The sequence below is a fragment of the Pogoniulus pusillus genome, chromosome 19, assembly GCF_015220805.1.
Source record: "Pogoniulus pusillus isolate bPogPus1 chromosome 19, bPogPus1.pri, whole genome shotgun sequence".
NCBI classification, from domain to species: Eukaryota; Metazoa; Chordata; class Aves; order Piciformes; family Lybiidae; genus Pogoniulus; species Pogoniulus pusillus.
In genome coordinates this window covers 15,625,245-15,642,855 of record NC_087282.1, presented here as the reverse complement: position 1 = coordinate 15,642,855, position 17,611 = coordinate 15,625,245, and the positions used below count along the sequence as shown (strand labels likewise).

The following is a 17,611-nucleotide window of genomic DNA, read 5'->3' as shown; positions in this document are numbered from 1 at the left end:
CTTTCTGCAGCACCTCCCTGTCCTTCTTGAGCTGAGGGGCCCAGCACTGGGCACAATGCTCCAGATGTGGCCTTACCAGGGCAGAGTAGAGGGAAGGAAAACCTCCCTCGACCTACTAACCAAACCCCTTCTAATAGACAAAATGGTATAGGCCCTCCTAGCCACAAGAGCACACAGCTGGCTCATGGCCATCCTTCCATCCACCAGGACTCCCAAGTCCTTCTCCTCTTTGCTGCTCTCCAGCAGGTCAACCTCCAACCTATACTGATACATGGGATTGTTCTCCCCCAGGTTTAAGGCTCTACACTTGCCCCTGTTGAACTTTGTTAAATTTCTCCCTGCCCAACTCTCCAGCCTGTCTAATTCTCTCTGAATGGCAGCACAACTCTTCTGGTGTGTCAGCCACTCTGCCCAGCTTGGTGACGTCAGCAAACCTGCTGACAGTGCACACCATGTCCTCATCCAGGCCATCAATGAATACACCGAATAATACTCGTCCCAGTATAGACCCCTGGAGAACTCCACTAGTCACAGGCCTCCAGCTAGACTCTGCCCTATTGACCAGTTAACAGGTTTAATCAGAACTAATCAGTATCTGTTGCTACCATGATGATTCCAAACTCCGTAGAACAAAGTTGTCCACTAATAGGCTAAGTTCACACATAAGTATGAAACGCTATGTAAAGACTGTCATGTTCATTCCAGTTGTTATCCTAAGAAAGGGCCACACTTACAAGCTTATAAACTCTATTTATTACTTTTTAACATAAACAGTTTCATTTCTACTAACAGTATACACAAAATATCCCAACATTCCAAAGATAAGCAATTTAAGTTGTACTTCCTTATGATTTGTTTTGTTTCTGTATGATGAAAAGTGTCTTTTATCTCCTGCACAGCACAACAAAGATAAAGGTGTGCATAGAATAGCACAACATGTCTATACTATTCACAGTAACAAGTGATTTCAAAAACATCTCAAAAGTCTTCATTCTCACATTTTATGTACAGATGCTGTCTGCACCAAATACAAAAAGCAGTATCTGTAACAGTCAGTTCTCATATTTAATTCATGAAAATTCTGCTGGGCATTTCTGTAATTAAGTACCTTCATCTTGAAATTGAGATGAACACGAAGAGGGAAATAACCCTTTTTAAACACTCTGTATGCTAACAATGACACAATTACAGCTTTAATTACTTACAGCATGAAGTCTTTCTACAAGTTTCTGATCACCAAGACAGTTTTTAGTGTCAAACCATGAGTCAAAATCCTGTGGTGAAAAACAGCACCATTAGTATGAACAGTTTATCATCTCTAGTTTTAACAGACATATACTGACTCTTTCACTCCAGCTGAGAGTTGCATAAATCTTGAAACAAATTACTTCCCCAAGCGAAAGAAAAAAAGTCACTCTGCCAATTCTGCGCCAGCAAGTTGTAGCACTCAAGTCAACTGAGTAACTCTGCAAACAAGATACTATCACTCTGCTTAATTTACAATGGTTTTCCATGATCATCACGACAATGTCCAAGTTCTTCCTCTCAGTGTCTGTGTTAAGATCACATAAGGTGGAAAAAAAGAAAGAGAAACCAAAATCCTTCAGTAAATGATATGGGCAACAGACCAAAAACCATGGAACCAGGTAATTCAAGTACAAGGAAACAGTAAAACAAGAGAAAGTTGACTAAAATTCTACATGAAAAAGGCTTATACCTATTTGGATGGTTCATATTCTTCATTTTGCACTGCTCTCCCAAATTCAGTTCCACTTTACATCATTCTTGAACTATTTCAAGTATTAAATTTACTATTACTGGTCTGAGGCCCTATCTCCACTAACAGAATTCACTGTTTTACCCAGGTAGAGCAAAAAAATTAGTCTACAGGTAAGTGAGCCACAGAGCTTCTACATCCTATGTCTCCTACTAGGATCGTCATTATTCCGCAGGTAGCAGCCTGGGAAGCAAAACAACAAGACTGTATTTTCAAACTTCAACTTACATCTGCAGAATTGAAGACATCGGGTAAAAGAAAATTGAGCAATGCCCACAGCTCATGGAGGTTGTTCTGTAAAGGAGTTCCTGTAAGAAGCAATCGATTTGTTGTCTTGAACTCACGTACAATCTCTGACAGCTAAAAACACAACAAATAGTTGCCATTAGCATGTACATGCGAGCATAATGAATTTTCATCAGCTTCTGAAACCTGGAAAAACGCTAACTAAATTTCAAGACAGTGAGCTACTTAAGAAATTTATATTTATCACCCAGGAGTTCACAAGTCATATTCTAAAAACACATCACATCTAATACTTAGAATCTGCTAAAATCAGACAGAATTTTTTGTCTCAAACTATGCGCAGAACATCAAATAGTTCTAAGTTTACCTTAGACTTCTCATTCTTTATTCTGTGAGCTTCATCAATGACCAGGTACCTCCAGTTAAATTTTTTGAAGACTGATTTCTCTTTAATTACCATTTCATATGATGTAACACAAACATCCCATTCACCAGGCATCATGACATCACGGATAAAAGCAGCCTAAAAAGCAGAGTAATTGGATTAGTAAACATTTCTAAATATGAACAATTCATAAGGAATTTACTGAAATCTATCTCCAGCAACATTATTGATGTGCTAAGATAACATGCATGAGATGACTCTGAAATATCTTTTCAGTAACTGAAAGTTACTGTGACAGAAGCCTTCAATATTTTCTGCTTCAGGCACAGACAGGTCCTTGTCCGGGGCTAAGCAAAACAAGTTTTCTCCTGTTCAAAATTCAATAACTACAGCATATTTTTTCTGTAATTTACATAGTTTGTACTATCAATATGGAAAATAAACTCAAACTAACTGGTCCAAAGACACAATCCACAAGAAAATAGTGTTTTAAAACAACTCACTCCATCTTATCTGTTTCCTAAGTATTTCCCTCCTCTGTCCTATCTCTACCTTGTAAGGGATACATATCTAGGCATATAAATCATTTCACATGAAGGAAATAACCCTAAGGAAAAGCCACACACATAGGTCCCCAATAACTTATTTATCAGGGTACAGAGATCACCCCTAGCTAGCAGGACTGACAACACTGCTCATCAATGGCCTTAGAGAGCTGTCTTATTAAGGAGTGTTCTGTAGAACACTATGCACTGACTTGTAAACGGAAATGCAAGCTCAGAAGTCTATTAGCCACCACAGAACAGAGACAAAAACAAGGAAATGAGAATTTAAGACAATACAAACCTAAGACTCTGAAAGCAAATGTACACACCTCCCTTCAATACAATCAATTTCATTACACGGCATTAACAAACACTCTGTGGTACAAACATTATCAGATTTCAAATGAAAATAACCTGCAAAGAGCAGTGCAGACAAATCAACGACTGCAGCACTGTAAGGAACTGACCAACTCACTGGCAGAGTCAAATTCTTCTCACAGAATTACTCAGGCTTAAAAAGACCCTTAAGATCATCAAGTCGAAACATTAACCTAGCACTACCAAGGCCACCACTAAAACATGTTCCTAAGCACTGTGCTTACACATCTGTTAAATCTCTTCAGAGACAGCAACTTAACTGGGCAGCCTGTTCTGACACTCTGACAACTCTTCCGTTCCAATCCCTTGGGGCAACTGGAGAACAAACACTTCCTCGTCCTACAGCCACTCCTCATAGTACTTGTTCTCCAGATCCTCTACCACCTTCACTGCTCTTCTTTGGACATGCTCCAGCATTTCAGTATCTTGCCCTCTAGTAAGGGGCCCAAAACTCACAGTATTCAAGTATCACTGAGTACAGGAGCATAATCACTGCCCTCCTTCTGCTGGCCACACCACTCCTGCTACAGGCCAGGATCCTGTTGGTCTTCTCATCTATGCACACTGCTGGCCCATGTTCAGTCAGCTGTCAACCAGTACTTCCAGTTTCTTTTCTTCTGGGCAGTTTCCAGACACACTTGCCAAGCCTTAGGTTGTTGTGATACTAGTGGAGGACCCAGCACTTGGCTTTGCTGAGTGTCATGTAACTGGTGTTGGACCATCAATCAGGTCTCTCCAGATCATCCTGAGGAGTTTTTCAAGCAGTAACATGCAGTCATGCATTCCACAGAACATCCAGCTCACTGATACCCTTCAAGTTAGAAAGCAACTCTACATCTATTTTAAGGCCTTCATTATGAAAGATGAAAAGTTCTACAACAGAATTCTATTAGCAAGGCAAGGCAGAGACATAAACACACAAGAAAACATCTAAAAATGTGAAGAAAGAGGTAACAAAGTGAGGGCAATAAAGGAAAAATCACCACTCACAATGAAAACACAGAAGAGAGGAAAAAAAAGGTGCAAGTATCATACGGAGACAACAGAAAAAGCAGTAAGTCAGACACCCATACCTTGATCTGTCTATTGTTTCCTCTACTGATTTGATTTGTCTTCTTAGTCACAAACATAACATTCTGCATTTTCAGCACTAACATAGTTCAAGATTACTAAAAAATACTGTAATTAAGGAAGTAGCTTAAGGAGAATTCCACATACCCAAATATTACTTTATGATACATAATACGTAAAATGTAGAGCACTTACCCTGGCATCTTTATCTCCAATGAGGCAAACAGCACGTAAGGATGGAACCCAGCGTTTGAATTCATTCATCCAATTGTGCAAAGTTGATTTAGGAACCAGGACCATATGTGGCCCAGGAATGTTTCGATAATGCTTCAGATAGCCTAATAATGCTATTGTTTGCAGAGTCTTACCAAGACCCTGCATTGACAAAGAGGGGGGGGAAAGAAACCTGCTGAGATAGAATACCATACAGAATGAGTTTCAAACCATTCTCGCACTACATAATTCTGTCATTAAAGTGTTTAAAGCAAATTACACAGCAAATATTTGCAATACAATTTCTCTGACTGCATTACAATTCCAGTTGTGAAATACCTAACTGCTTTAAAATGATGAATACTACTGCACAGGCACTTTAATATTGAATTTTGCTCAAGAATTACCACAAAAATTCCAAAAGATTACTGCTTACCATTTCATCTGCCAGAATGCCATTAACACCATTTTCATACAATGAGATCATCCAGTTCAAACCTCTAACCTGATAATCTCTTAGTGTTCCTCCTTTCACATCTGTAAATGTAAGATTCCTCTAAGTAGAAAAATACTAATTCTAAATAGAAAAAAATTAATTGCGGTCTGCTCAAATGGTAACGACATCAACTAAAAAACTGTCAATACAATACTTACATGAAGGAGACTCCTCAAATCGAATACACACATTAGACGTTTTCCGACTCTCTGACAAGAGCTCTTCATCCTCTTCTTGTTCTGTGCGCCTGTGACGATAGCTAGACAAAAAAGCCAAGATTTGTGTTTACATGAAATCATTTCAAAACACATAGAAAAATTCCAGTTGGAGAAGACCCCTGGGATAATCAAGTCCAACCTTTATCCTTACTCTACAAAGCTTATCCTTAAACCATATCCTCAAGCACCACATTCAAACAATTTTAAACACATCCAGGGTTGGTGACTCACCTCCCTGGGCAGCCCATTTCAATGCCTGACCACTCTTTCTGTGAAAAAAAAAAATGTTTCCTAACTTCCAGTCTAAACCCACCCAGCTGCAGTTTGAGGCCATTCCCTCTTGTTCTATCACTATTAACTGTCAAATCAAAGGAGACAAATTCAAACAGAAACAATCGTTGATCTACAATGTATGTGTTCTAGTACACTAACTAAAATCATATCCTGGTAGTTAATTATTCCATATGGTCCATTCCAGCTTCAATTAGAAAGGCTGATACAAAGAGCACTAACTACACTCGGAAAAGAAGTATCATGTGTTCTATAAGGTATTTTTTGATGAGCAACATAGAAATGCAGCACACACCTCTGTGACACAATTATTTGATAACTATACCAATAAGAAGAATTACATATTGATTTTTTTTTATAATTAAAAAATAGAAATGCCGTTTTGCAGATGTTCTAGAAATTAGTTGCTTCCTATTGTAAGACCCCTCAGAAACACTACCTATAGACTATGCCAGACTGGTGGAGCAAGACATCATATTGTCTTGTTTTAACTTGGCCTAGCTCCATGCTGGTCCCCCTGACATGTCCACTTGCAGCTCGCACACCACAGGTGCATTTCTGGAGCACATCTGGTTCAGCATCATGCAAAAGAAATTCAGTTCATAGAAATGTTGATGGGTCAGAATTCAAACACCAACCAGCTTGTAAAGAAATTACGATACACCAGTAACAAGAAAAGCCCTGGATTTACTTAGAACACAATCTCTATGCTACTAACCAAACATATATTAAAATGCAAAAATCTGTTTGAAAGTGCAGTAAAGCAGAAATCAAACATACTCCCCAGCAGAAATCAAACTCTGTTTTTCATCCTTCTTCATCCGTGGCCGTCCCAGCTTCACCTTCAATGGAGATGTTGGTGACTTTTGTGCTGCAGGCTGAATAAAATGTGCAAAAAGTTCTGTCTGCTTCAGGAGGAATTCAAATCTTTTAGCTCGGTCTGCTTTCTAGTTTACAAAATGCAAAGAGAATTAAAGAAAGGAAAATCAGTAACATTTCTTCAGAAAAATAAGCCAAAACCCAACATCAAATATTTTAAGGAAGACAGAATTCAGACTCTTACAAGTACAACTTACATGGAGAAAGGACTGACAAACTATCTGCCCAATATTACTCAAGTTAACATCATGAAATAGCTCTTGAGTTGCTTCAGCTAACAGATAAGGATGAATTGCTTTAGAGCACCCCTTGTGACATCTGGTAGTTCAAACAATCTTTCACAAACACCACAGCAATCTGGTAGACACAGCTCATCCCAGCAAGTCATGTCCATCTGAAACCCAAAGATTAGTAAAACTATCCAAAACCAGTGTACTTGTATAGACTGTTTGTATGGCACACCAGCCAACTATGAAGGGATGCTGTAAAGAACTGCCTGCAAAAGATGAAGACTAAGGTTCTGACTTACAATAAAGGAACAAACCCCCAACCTTGCTCAAGTTAGTCACAAAACTCCCATCAGCTTCAGGACTATAGGGATTTGATCTCAGACAACAATATGGTAGCTCTGCTTTTATAAGAGTTTAGAAAGTAATGGATACACCAGCTCAATACTGCTTTCATTAAAGTTGGCGAATTTTCGTGGCCAGATTTCAAATGTCAACTATTTCAGTTTTGCCACACCAAGGAGACATGCACTCCACTATATAAACACAGCTCTTACATGCCTCTCAAGAGAAACATAATAAAAATCAAAATGCTATCTGACGGAATGAAATTCTAGCAGATCCTATGCCATTTCTAAGCATCAAGTAGCACTGTACTACCACTTAATGGAATTTTCATGTAACCTAGGTAATCTAGTTTATATATATTGAGATGAACCACTAAAGCGATATTGTAGTTCTGCAGCACAGCCTTTCTAAGAAATACACCAAAGTGTGCTTTTCTGCAGGTAACTCAGACACAAGTAAAAGTCCTGTAACAGTAAGAACCACAAAAATGAGGCTGACAGACAATGCACGATCTTGCCACATGAGGGCAGTGTATTTCATCTATTAGTGTACAGTTTGCCACAAAACAAACATCTTTATACAAAGATCTCCTGAAAAAAAAAAACTATTATTTTTCCCTTGCATGCATTATTGGACCATTTGTGTAAATAATCTAAAAAACAAATACACTGTAGGTATCAAGTAGAAATTTCAGAGGGAAAAGAAATCCAAAAAGGGGAGTAAAGATGTTGATGTTTTTGCTCTTAAAGGGTAAGAACAAATTCATTCAGAGGATTTATATTCAACTAGCAATATATAGTGGGTTTGGCCAATGAAAAGGGTCTATACTGAATGCTACAATGTTTATTTATCCTTCTAAGCTTCATCAGCTGGGTGTAAGCAGCATGCCTTGAGAAATTACAACAGCCTAGCTCATGGCAGCACAACTAAAGAAAGGCAAAAAGTAAATTCATCGTGTATTACTGTGAAACCAAGTTTAGTTGTTTACTCAACTCAGATTTACTTATGTGTCTTCTCTTTCCCTAAAAGTTGAGTATGCATACAAGGAGACATCAATTTTTCAATGTCTAACAGTGATGCTTCCCGGCTCCTATGGTACCAAATCCTTTCAAACTACAATGTAATTATAAGGCATTCATTTAATAACAAAGCTTTTAAGCAAAAACGCACATTTCAGTCTCAACTAACAATTTACTAGACGTGTTGTTCAAGAACAAGTTTTATATCCTTCTGATTTCTGCCTCTTTGTAATACAGAAGTTACACTGTTAAACTCTCCTCTCCGGCACTACAAGCTCTCTGTTTCCTAGTCAAATTTCTCTTTTGCTGTGTTATAGCACACAGAACATATCAACATTTAAAAACTTTATCTTTTCATACAAGAAACTGACAGCTTCAGCATTTCTCTCATTTAAGTAGTACCTTAATGATGCTTCTAACGTGAGTTAAGGTGTTATCAAACAAGAAGTATTCCTCTCTGCTTCCTACATCCTACACTAAATACCTACTGTTAGCCACTGTGAGAAACACCATACCAGATGAGCCATTTCTTTGCTAACACATCCAGTTTGCAATAGTTCTGTGTTACTGTGTTGATCTAGATCAAGCAAACAAACAAGTGTCATTTAAAAATGCAGTATATTTTGTTGTGAAAACACTCACCATCTTTTCCTCATATTCTGGGTCAATTTCTTTTTCAGGTCTGGCTGCCTTTGGAGGAAGTTTGAGTTGAAACGGGGGATCATTCTTCTGGAATTCAAATTTTAAACATTTTATAAACATCAGCTTCTTGATCTACTAAGCAAAAAAATAATCTAACTGAACTAACCTGTACACTACAAGGATTCTACATCTAAAACATAATTATTCCCCCAAAGCAGAACCTGATTGCCAAGATGAAACTAATGAGAAGATGCAACTAGACAAAAATCTAAGCTGAAGATTTGTTTGAGTCTCATGTCTATCTCTACAAATCTGATCCAAGTTTAAAAGAATCAAAGTACTGAAAGGAGAGGAAGTTTAATCTTTCACAGAGATCTTGCAGTAAATGAGTATGGTATCCTCTTAAAACAGTTAATGAAGAATTACTTTATTATAAATGGAAGATGCTTAAGAAACTAACAAAAACGGATTACTTTTGTAGCGTGTGAAATTAACTGCTGTCAAACACTGATGACCCCAAAATATTAGATATAACAAATACAAGACTGTCAAAAGCTGAGGAAAGAGGCAAACATAATTCAGACTTCCCAATACTCTTTCTCTCTCACAACTTACAAAATATGCCAGTTTCACCAAAATACTATTCCATGCTGGAGGAGGTAGATAGGTAATAGAAATAAACGTCATCTGAGCTTGCTTCTGCATAATATTTTGGGCTACAAAAATCTAGACTTTGTCAACAATGAGATTTTGAGAGTAAGAACATTTTGCTCTTAGTAGCATCTGGTCCATGTACCGAGTAAGACAGAGAACCACAAAATATCAAATTCTGAGAGATTCACCCCAGAAACTTCACACAATGAATCTTCATCACTTAGGGGGGTGACTTAATAGGAAGTAGGAGGAGCAAGCAGAAGCCCCAGTACAATTAAGCAACCAGCAAAAATAGTACTTTCATTTTTAACTCAAGGAGCTAGCTGCTAACAATTCCAGCTGCTTTCCTCTACCCTGGAAAAGTTTTCCATCAAAGATTAAACTCTAGATGAGAGAGTACCCTGAAAACCTCACTTGAACACCCTTCAAAAAACATGAACATGCATCAAGTTCAAAAATAACACCCTGAGTATTCTAAGGACCCTAAATAGTTCCCCTTGAAATCTCTACCAACTGGCTCAAACAGAGCTGATAACTTCAATCTGAGAGATATCTCTATCCATTAAAAGCAATAGTCTTAAACTGAGTAGCTCACATGAACACCTAAATAAATGACTGGTAATAAGAACTCTGCTGTTTAAGTTGACCTTACTCTTGTGATATTGAAAACTTCAAACAGATGCATTAACAACAGTTAGAAGGGCTCCTTTTGCCTTTAACTCACATATACAAAGGAGAAATACATTCCAAATATCCATTAAGACATCGTTTCATTACTACTACAAGAAAAGCTATTTATAGTGAAGTAAAACAACGAGAAGAGAGCGCAACAGGTTGTATTATATACTATTACTAAGCAAATCATACAGCTAAGTAATGGATCACCTGTGGCCCAGTGAGAAGTAAAATTCCAGACTGAATAAAAAAAAGCAAACAGCAAAATCTTTTTTTTAAAGTAATACACTGACCAGTAGCACAATGTTAATAATATTTGAAATAATTCACTGGTTTGAATCACTTTTCCAGGCAGGCATTCTCCAAGCATTTAGCAACAAGCTTGTATTAGCTGATATGCACCACATGCTGTAGAGTAAGTTGCACCCAAGACCAAAACAAACCCTTCAACTCTTCCCCCTGAACAATCAGGTAATGTTTCGAATCAACACTGTACCGTACCTCGTAGCTGCCTACGTATAGAAGCAATGAAATAACCAATCAAGCAATCTTTTCTGGCAAAAATGAATGTTCATCAACTGGAATTAAAATTCTAACTGCAGTAATACCGCTATTTCTGCACGTGTCTCGACATCATAAATATACAAAACTGTCGTCATTCCTGTAAAGTTTTCATAACATTTGTTCTTCAGGTTAGATCTTGTTCAGCTTCCACGAATACCCGAATACATTCCTTTTTACATTCCTTGTACCTTAGCCTGCAAGGTTGTTTTTAAAATAAGAGCAACCACGGGAGGAGGCTGACAGCTACACCTGCTCTTTTGAGGAGTTTATCCCGCATCATGATTGCGTTCGGCTGGGCAAAGCCAGAAGGCTGAAGCCCAAGGGCTGGGGCTGACGGGTTCAGCTGTCAAATGGCCGAGCTGCCACCGTCACTCTCTCCGCCCCTCAGCCCACCGGAGCACCTCGGCTCCCATCTACCCCATCCCGCTCCGGACAGTTTCACCTGGGGACAAGCAAACGAGAGGGCGGGAACTACTACGAGATGAGGCCCTGCACCTTGACGGGCTGGCGGGGGATCGACACGATCACCGTCTACTGCTAGCGCGGGAAAATGGGCTAAATGGCCAGTACAAGCGTTCCCGGCCTGCACAGCTGGTAGGCGAGCACCACAGTGCTGCCCGGGCCCGTACGGATGGCGACAACTACCCTGGCGATGCTGAAGGACAGACCGGCAGGGCCAGACTACATGGCGGGCCCGCGGGTGGCATCGGGTCTGCACAGGGGTCGGCCTGCAGGGCCCGGGCGGCTCTCCGGCCTGACCAGACCCTCACAGACTGAGGTAGAGGGACCAGTGCAATACCAGAGACTGGGGCAACTTCAGGGCTGGAGCGGCGCGGCTCGAGATGCGACTGGAGGAGAGAAAAAGCAGCGCAGACTCGCCCGACCTCAGAGGCTCCGCCGCCCGCAGGGCCCCCCCACGCCCGACCCGGGAGCGGTACCTCCTCGGCGCCAGGCTCCTGTGCAGAGGCCGCTGCGGCAGAGGTGGAGGGCACCTCGCCGTCCGCCCGAGCGGCGCTACCAGGGCTGCTGCCGGTGTCCATTTTGTGCGCGACGGGTGCCGGGGCCGCCGGGAGCAGGGGGCCGGGCGCACCCCCCAAGCACAGCGCGGCCCCGCCCCGCGCGGCACTCGCGATACTTCCGCGAGAGGCGGCGCGGGGCGTGCGTATTTCCCGCCGGGCGCGGGCGGGGCGAGGCGAGGCGGAGCAGGGGTGAAGGCTGCCAGCTGCGGGCGCTCTCGGTGCCTAGCTTGGCTGGGTCGTGCTGCCCGGCGCCCGCGCAGGCTTTGCTGTTTCCCATCTTCTCGAGTGGCACCGTAGCTTACAGAGTAGAAAGCGGTCCGGGTGGCTGCATAAGCAGCAATCTCTCTGGGCATGCCCAAGAGCAGTGCTACCATGTACTGTGCTGTCTCAGGCCTCTCTCCGGTGTGTTTCAGAGACAATGCTGTTTTGGAGTGGCATGAACTGGCTCAGCCGTTACTGAGGTTCTTTCCGTGTTCCACCTGCCAACTTTGTGATCTGCAGGGCAGCCAGACGGTGTCTCCTGTGGGATACACGGTCCTCCCCACGTCTTCTCACACACGAGTCCCCGTGGCCTTGGAATAGGCATGCACAGCACATAGACTGTGGACGTGTGGAAGAAGGAGACTTGGGTGCTGTCGTGAAGAGCTACACAAGGATAAGGTGCTGCAAAAGCCAGACAGTAAACCAGAGTGATATGAGGCAGAAAACTTCCTACTTCAGCTTCCATTTCCCTTGGCTCCAAACCCTGTTGCAGATGACAGGTATGTTTTCCTAAATGCCCAGGCTGTATTTGAGAGAGAAAAGCATCTCCACATATCCGCAGGTGTAAGAGGTACCAGTGTTGCTCCAAAACCAAGGGAAAGATTGATGGTTTTCTTAAGACGTTTCAAATTCAGCAGTGTTTGTGGATTTAATATTGCAAATTGTATTGATGAGGCTACCCCATTGAGTTATTGTCAATGCAAGGTGTTGAGATTCTCAACTGCTGAGTTGCAACTTTGCTCTTGCTGTTAAAACATACCATAACAAGTCTCTAGATGACAGAGTTAAGAAAATGAGAGCTCAAAATCTGCCATTTTACCTGGTGATTACTTAAAAAGGCAATACTGTGAGCATTTTGCCCAGAGAAATAGATGAAACCATAGCTCAGGAGGTAGAATGAGCAATAAAAGCATTTTCATTCCACTAAAAAGCTTAGTTGCTGTTGTCAAAACCTTTTTGTGTAACACAACAATTAAGCTGAGCAAATGGGCACAGCTCACATACACTGCATTCAGAAAAACCTCTGAGACTCTTTCCATCCACGCATTGACTCCAATAAGGTGCCATTTTGTGAAGCATAACTATCGATCTGAACCGTTTCCATGAGTGCCTGATTGGTCTGAAATTCATGGTCTAAATTATGATCCAACATAGAAGGTTTAGGCTCTAACCTCTTCTGCTTCATGTTGTGAAATAGCTGCAGAACAGTAACAACACGTTCCGAATTACTTAGCACCCTATTGCCTTCTGCGTCTGTTACACGGTTTGCAACAAAGCAAGGCCCACAGTGTCTGCATCTTCCACATGGTTTATTTTTAAAAGCTTGGGAAAGTACATTTTTCATAGCACAATTGAGGAGAGTGACGTGACTGGTTTTGGTAAAGTGCTCCAAATAGCATTTCCAAGCAGGGCCATCTAGAAAATGAAGGTTACTGTTAGCGATGCGCAAAGTCTCTAAGGTGGGAAAATTCCAGTCTGTGACGTGCTTGTTCTTAACCTTTACAGAAAATAGCTCACTAACCATTTTTAATATTTGACTTTCCTACTTGAGTTTCAAATGCTTGTAGCTTCTGTTTATGCAAAACACTTTCAAGTGTTTGTCACAGTTTGCTTTTTACTTGAAGTTCACAGGAACATTACATGCTGTACAAAACAAGCTGCTGCTTCCATGAAAGATCCCCTTTGGATTTTTTTTGTTTGTGTTCTTAATTTTCACATTTGTCTCTTTGCCTAAATGCTCTTAGTTGCTTCTGCTAGATCATATTAGTATCTTTAATATCTTTTTTTAATACCTTTGTCAATAACATGGATGATGGGATCCACTGCACCCTCAGCAGGTTTGCTGACACCAATCTGCATGGTGCAGTTGCATGTTGGAGGGGAGGGATGCCATCCATAGGGACCTTGACAAGCTGAACATGTGGACCAATGATAGCCTCATGAAATTCAGTAAAGCCAAGTGCATAGTCCTGTACCTACACTGGGACAATCCCAGGCACATGTACAGGCTGGGCAGAAAATGGATAGAGAGTAGTCCTGAGGAGAAGGACTTGGGAGTGCTGTCTGATGTGTGAGCTGGAAATGTGCGCTTGCAGCCCAGAAAACCAACAGTGTCCTGGATTGCATCCCAAGCAATGTGGCCAGCAGGTCAAGGGAGGTGATTCTGTGAGTCCCCACCTGTGTCCACCTCTGGAGTCCCCAACACAAGAAGGACAAGAAACCTCAGAGTGGGTTCAAGGCGAGGTTGGATGAAACTTTGAGCAACATGGTCTAGTGGAAGGTTTCCCCACCCATGGCAGAGTGATCGAAACTAGATGATCATTAAGGCCCCTAATAACCAAATGATTCTACAGTTGGGCCTCCCAGCTGTTGCACAAACCAAGTAATTTAGTGTGTGCTTGTATAATTGAGTCATGTGGACGACTGTGTGGATAGTTATCTGCAGTTAGCAGTAAAAACCTCATTCAATGGATAAGAGCAGCTAAAACAGTGAACGATGGTTGTGATTTGTGTGTTCCCTGACTCAAGATCCAGCGTACGGGCGACAGTACTGCCGTTAGGTGCCACTAGGTGGCAACACCGACCTGTGCCCGCCTGAGTCCAGCTGCAGGAGTGCCGACACCAGCAGCCGATGTGCCGTTTAGTGTGAGTGTTCCTCAGGCTTTAAACGCATTTGATCAGAAGTAGGGGAAAATGTATCCATTAAATTCGTAAACCATCTTTTATCTGTTCTTTAATTACTCCTAAAACTGTATCGTGTACACTGAGTACCTTCCCCCAGAACGGCAAAGTGTCCTGTTAAGGAGGGACTTCAGTAGGCAGTATCCTCTGCCTTTGGGATCTGTTCGCTCCCTTGTGCACATTCAGAAAGCTCTCCGTTAAATGCCAGTCCAAAATCCACATTACTACACTAGTCATTTCTAGATTAAATGTACTAATGATGAATTTATACCATGATTGTGTAAGACATGTTTAGCTGTAATCAATAAACAGCTTTCCAGATTAGAAACAAACAGGATCTGGGAGTAAGAGAAGTGCTATCTCTAAGGTGTTTCTGAGCTGACTTGCAGAGTTGCCACATTTATCTCTGTACTTACATGAGCCCAAGTGTGAGCAACCATGGTACTGTGAATAACTGGACTAGATGGTCCCTTCCAACCCTTAACACTCTGTGATTCTGTGGTAGATCTGAAGTCAGCAGGAGCAGGGAGGTCATTCTGCCCCTTTACTCTGCACTGGTTAGACCACACCTTGAGTACTGTGTTCAGTTCTGGGCCCCCCAATTTAGGAGGGACATCAAAATGCTTGAGCGTGTCCAGAGAAGGGTGACGAGGCTGGTGAGAGGCCTTGAGCACAGCCCTACGAGGAGAGGCTGAGGGAGCTGGGATTGGTTAGCCTGGAGAAGAGCAGGCTCAGGGGAGACCTTATTGCTGTCTACAACTACCTGAGGGGTGGTTGTGGCCAGGGGGAGGTTGCTCTCTTCTCTCAGGTGGCCAGCACCAGAACGAGAGGACACAGCCTCAGGCTGCGCCAGGGGAAATTTAGGCTGGAGGTGAGGAGAAAGTTCTTCACTGAGAGAGTCATTGGACACTGGAATGGGCTGCCCGGGGAGGTGGTGGAGTCGCTGTCCCTGGAGCTGTTCAAAGCAAGGTTGGACGTGGCACTTGGTGCCATGGTCTAGCCTTGGGCTCTGTGGTAAAGGGTTGGACTTGATGATCTGTGAGGTCTCTTCCAACCCTGATGATACTGTGATACTACGATACTGTGAACCAAGTGCTCAGGGCCCAGAAATGCTAACAGACCCTAAGCCACCCTCCCTGTCTATGGGGGTGTGATGGTTTGAGTGTTACCTGCCCCCCACACACTTTGGAAAATCACCCAGACTAGATTCAGCCACTCTGGAAATTGAATGAAGCTTATATTTACAGCTTGGCACAATATACAAGCAGATATTTACAATATATACAGTTATGGACAGAAATATACAAGTTAAAAAGTAATACAGAAACACAACTCCCCTCCCAGAAACCTGAGTCCCCAGGAGGGGCTCTCAACCGCCCTTCCACCTTCCTCCCACCCCTCTCCCTTACCCTAGATCTTGCCTTATGTTTATGGTGGTATGGAGGGTCGGCCAGAGGGTTGGGAAGCATCTGGATTAGTCACACAGATGGCAGGTTAGGTTAGAGAGAGAAGTTCAACCCCAGAGAGACAGAGAGTGATTCTCTTATTTGTATTTATGTTCTTGTTCTTATACATCTCAGCAAGTCTGTGAGTGAAGTAGACCACCATTGTTTCCTTTTCACAGCCAGTAATCTAGTTCTTCTCACCAAAACATTCTAGCTAGGCTCAAACTAGCACAGGGGGCCAGGAGACCCCTTTAAGTTCAGACCTGGGCCTTTAGAGCTTGTCTGAGGTAACTCAGCACAGCAAGGGCCAGCTGCTCCCTGAAGGATAGCAAAATAAACCTAGGTCTTCTTTGTAGCCTACACTATAGAAGCTACCTCTAAAATGGCCTCTTGGTTTGTGTGTCTCTCTTTTCCAACCCCAATTTTGGAGAGATATCATTTCCAAGAATGTCCATTGATGCAGAGCTTTGTGGCAGTTGAGCAGATAAGAGCAGTCCAGCCCCTGCATGATGGAGTTCAGGGCTAGAAGCAACAGGCGATTACCTGATTCTGCCTTGGTTACATCCAAGGCTTGACCTTAAGTATTCTTGTAGAAAGGAGTGGGGGTTTGAGGATGGGGGGTTTGGGGTTTTTTCTTTGTTTGTTTTTAATTCATGCATTGGTTTTAATTCATCATCAAGTTTTCATTTTGCCCATTGGTCTCTGGAGTTGACAATAGCATTTACAAATAGAAGACCTCATTCAACTTTGAAAACTACAATAAAATAGCAAATGTGTCCTTTTTGTCTGTTCAGAGAGCTAATGGATGTACCAATACTCATTGTTCTTTCACAGTACACAATATTGCATTTTGAATTCCAGGTTTTAGCAACAAAAGGTTGACTGTGATCCTGCGAAGGCTCCTAAAATGGGTATATTTCCTTACCACATTTTTTTTTTTTTCTAAATATTTTTTTCATTTGGTATCCTTTTTTTTTTCTTTCTTTCTTCTTTTTTTTCAATTGTGTGTTCATTTTGTCAGTGGAAGAGCCAGGATCTCTCACAGTTTAGTAAATTCTGAAAGTGAGAAGACTGTCATCTCTTTGTGGATGTGATGAACCAGGTTTCTGTGATCACATTACAATGTGTTAATTTACTGAGCTTCATCAGGAGCTTATTGCAAAGATACCTCAGTTGCCTGTATGGATACCTTCAGTCCTTCACAACTCTGAAATAAAACATAGTGCCTCCTTCCTCCCAAACCATGTTTCTGAGCTCCTGACCCTTTGCACTGTTACTGGAATTTCTGCAGGTGAGCACTGGTTTAGTTCAAGGTTCTGAGAAGCAGAAGCAGAGCTCAACAAAAAAAGTTACTGTTTTTCTTAGCACAGCAAAACAACTCAACTGCCCACGCACACAAGGGCCAGTGCCAGTACAGCAGGGAAACAGATACATGGCAAGATGGAAGGTGGGATTGCAGCCACGCTAATTTGTATCAGTTTAATCTACCATAAACCAGACTTTAATAAACAACATTACTATTATGTATTCTGTCCCAAATGCCAGATTTTGCCCACCTACAAACAATATCATACAG

At 41.9% G+C, this 17,611-nt stretch overlaps 1 protein-coding gene across 1 annotated transcript in view; it reads right to left on the bottom strand.

Moving 5' to 3' along the window:
* SMARCA1 (SWI/SNF related, matrix associated, actin dependent regulator of chromatin, subfamily a, member 1) overlaps nucleotides 1-11,705 on the bottom strand; it is a 31,044-nt gene extending 19,339 nt beyond the window's left edge. The window contains exons 1-9 of the mRNA XM_064159452.1: nucleotides 11,567-11,705; nucleotides 8,736-8,822; nucleotides 6,401-6,567; nucleotides 5,270-5,370; nucleotides 5,052-5,152; nucleotides 4,598-4,777; nucleotides 2,391-2,546; nucleotides 2,006-2,137; nucleotides 1,206-1,274 (exon numbers count right to left, since the gene is read on the bottom strand). Of these exons, the coding sequence (XP_064015522.1) occupies nucleotides 1,206-1,274; nucleotides 2,006-2,137; nucleotides 2,391-2,546; nucleotides 4,598-4,777; nucleotides 5,052-5,152; nucleotides 5,270-5,370; nucleotides 6,401-6,567; nucleotides 8,736-8,822; nucleotides 11,567-11,668 (1,095 nt within the window). The 5' untranslated portion in view covers nucleotides 11,669-11,705. The remainder of the gene's footprint in view (nucleotides 1-1,205; nucleotides 1,275-2,005; nucleotides 2,138-2,390; nucleotides 2,547-4,597; nucleotides 4,778-5,051; nucleotides 5,153-5,269; nucleotides 5,371-6,400; nucleotides 6,568-8,735; nucleotides 8,823-11,566) is intronic.
* Between the last annotated feature and the right edge of the window lie 5,906 nt (nucleotides 11,706-17,611).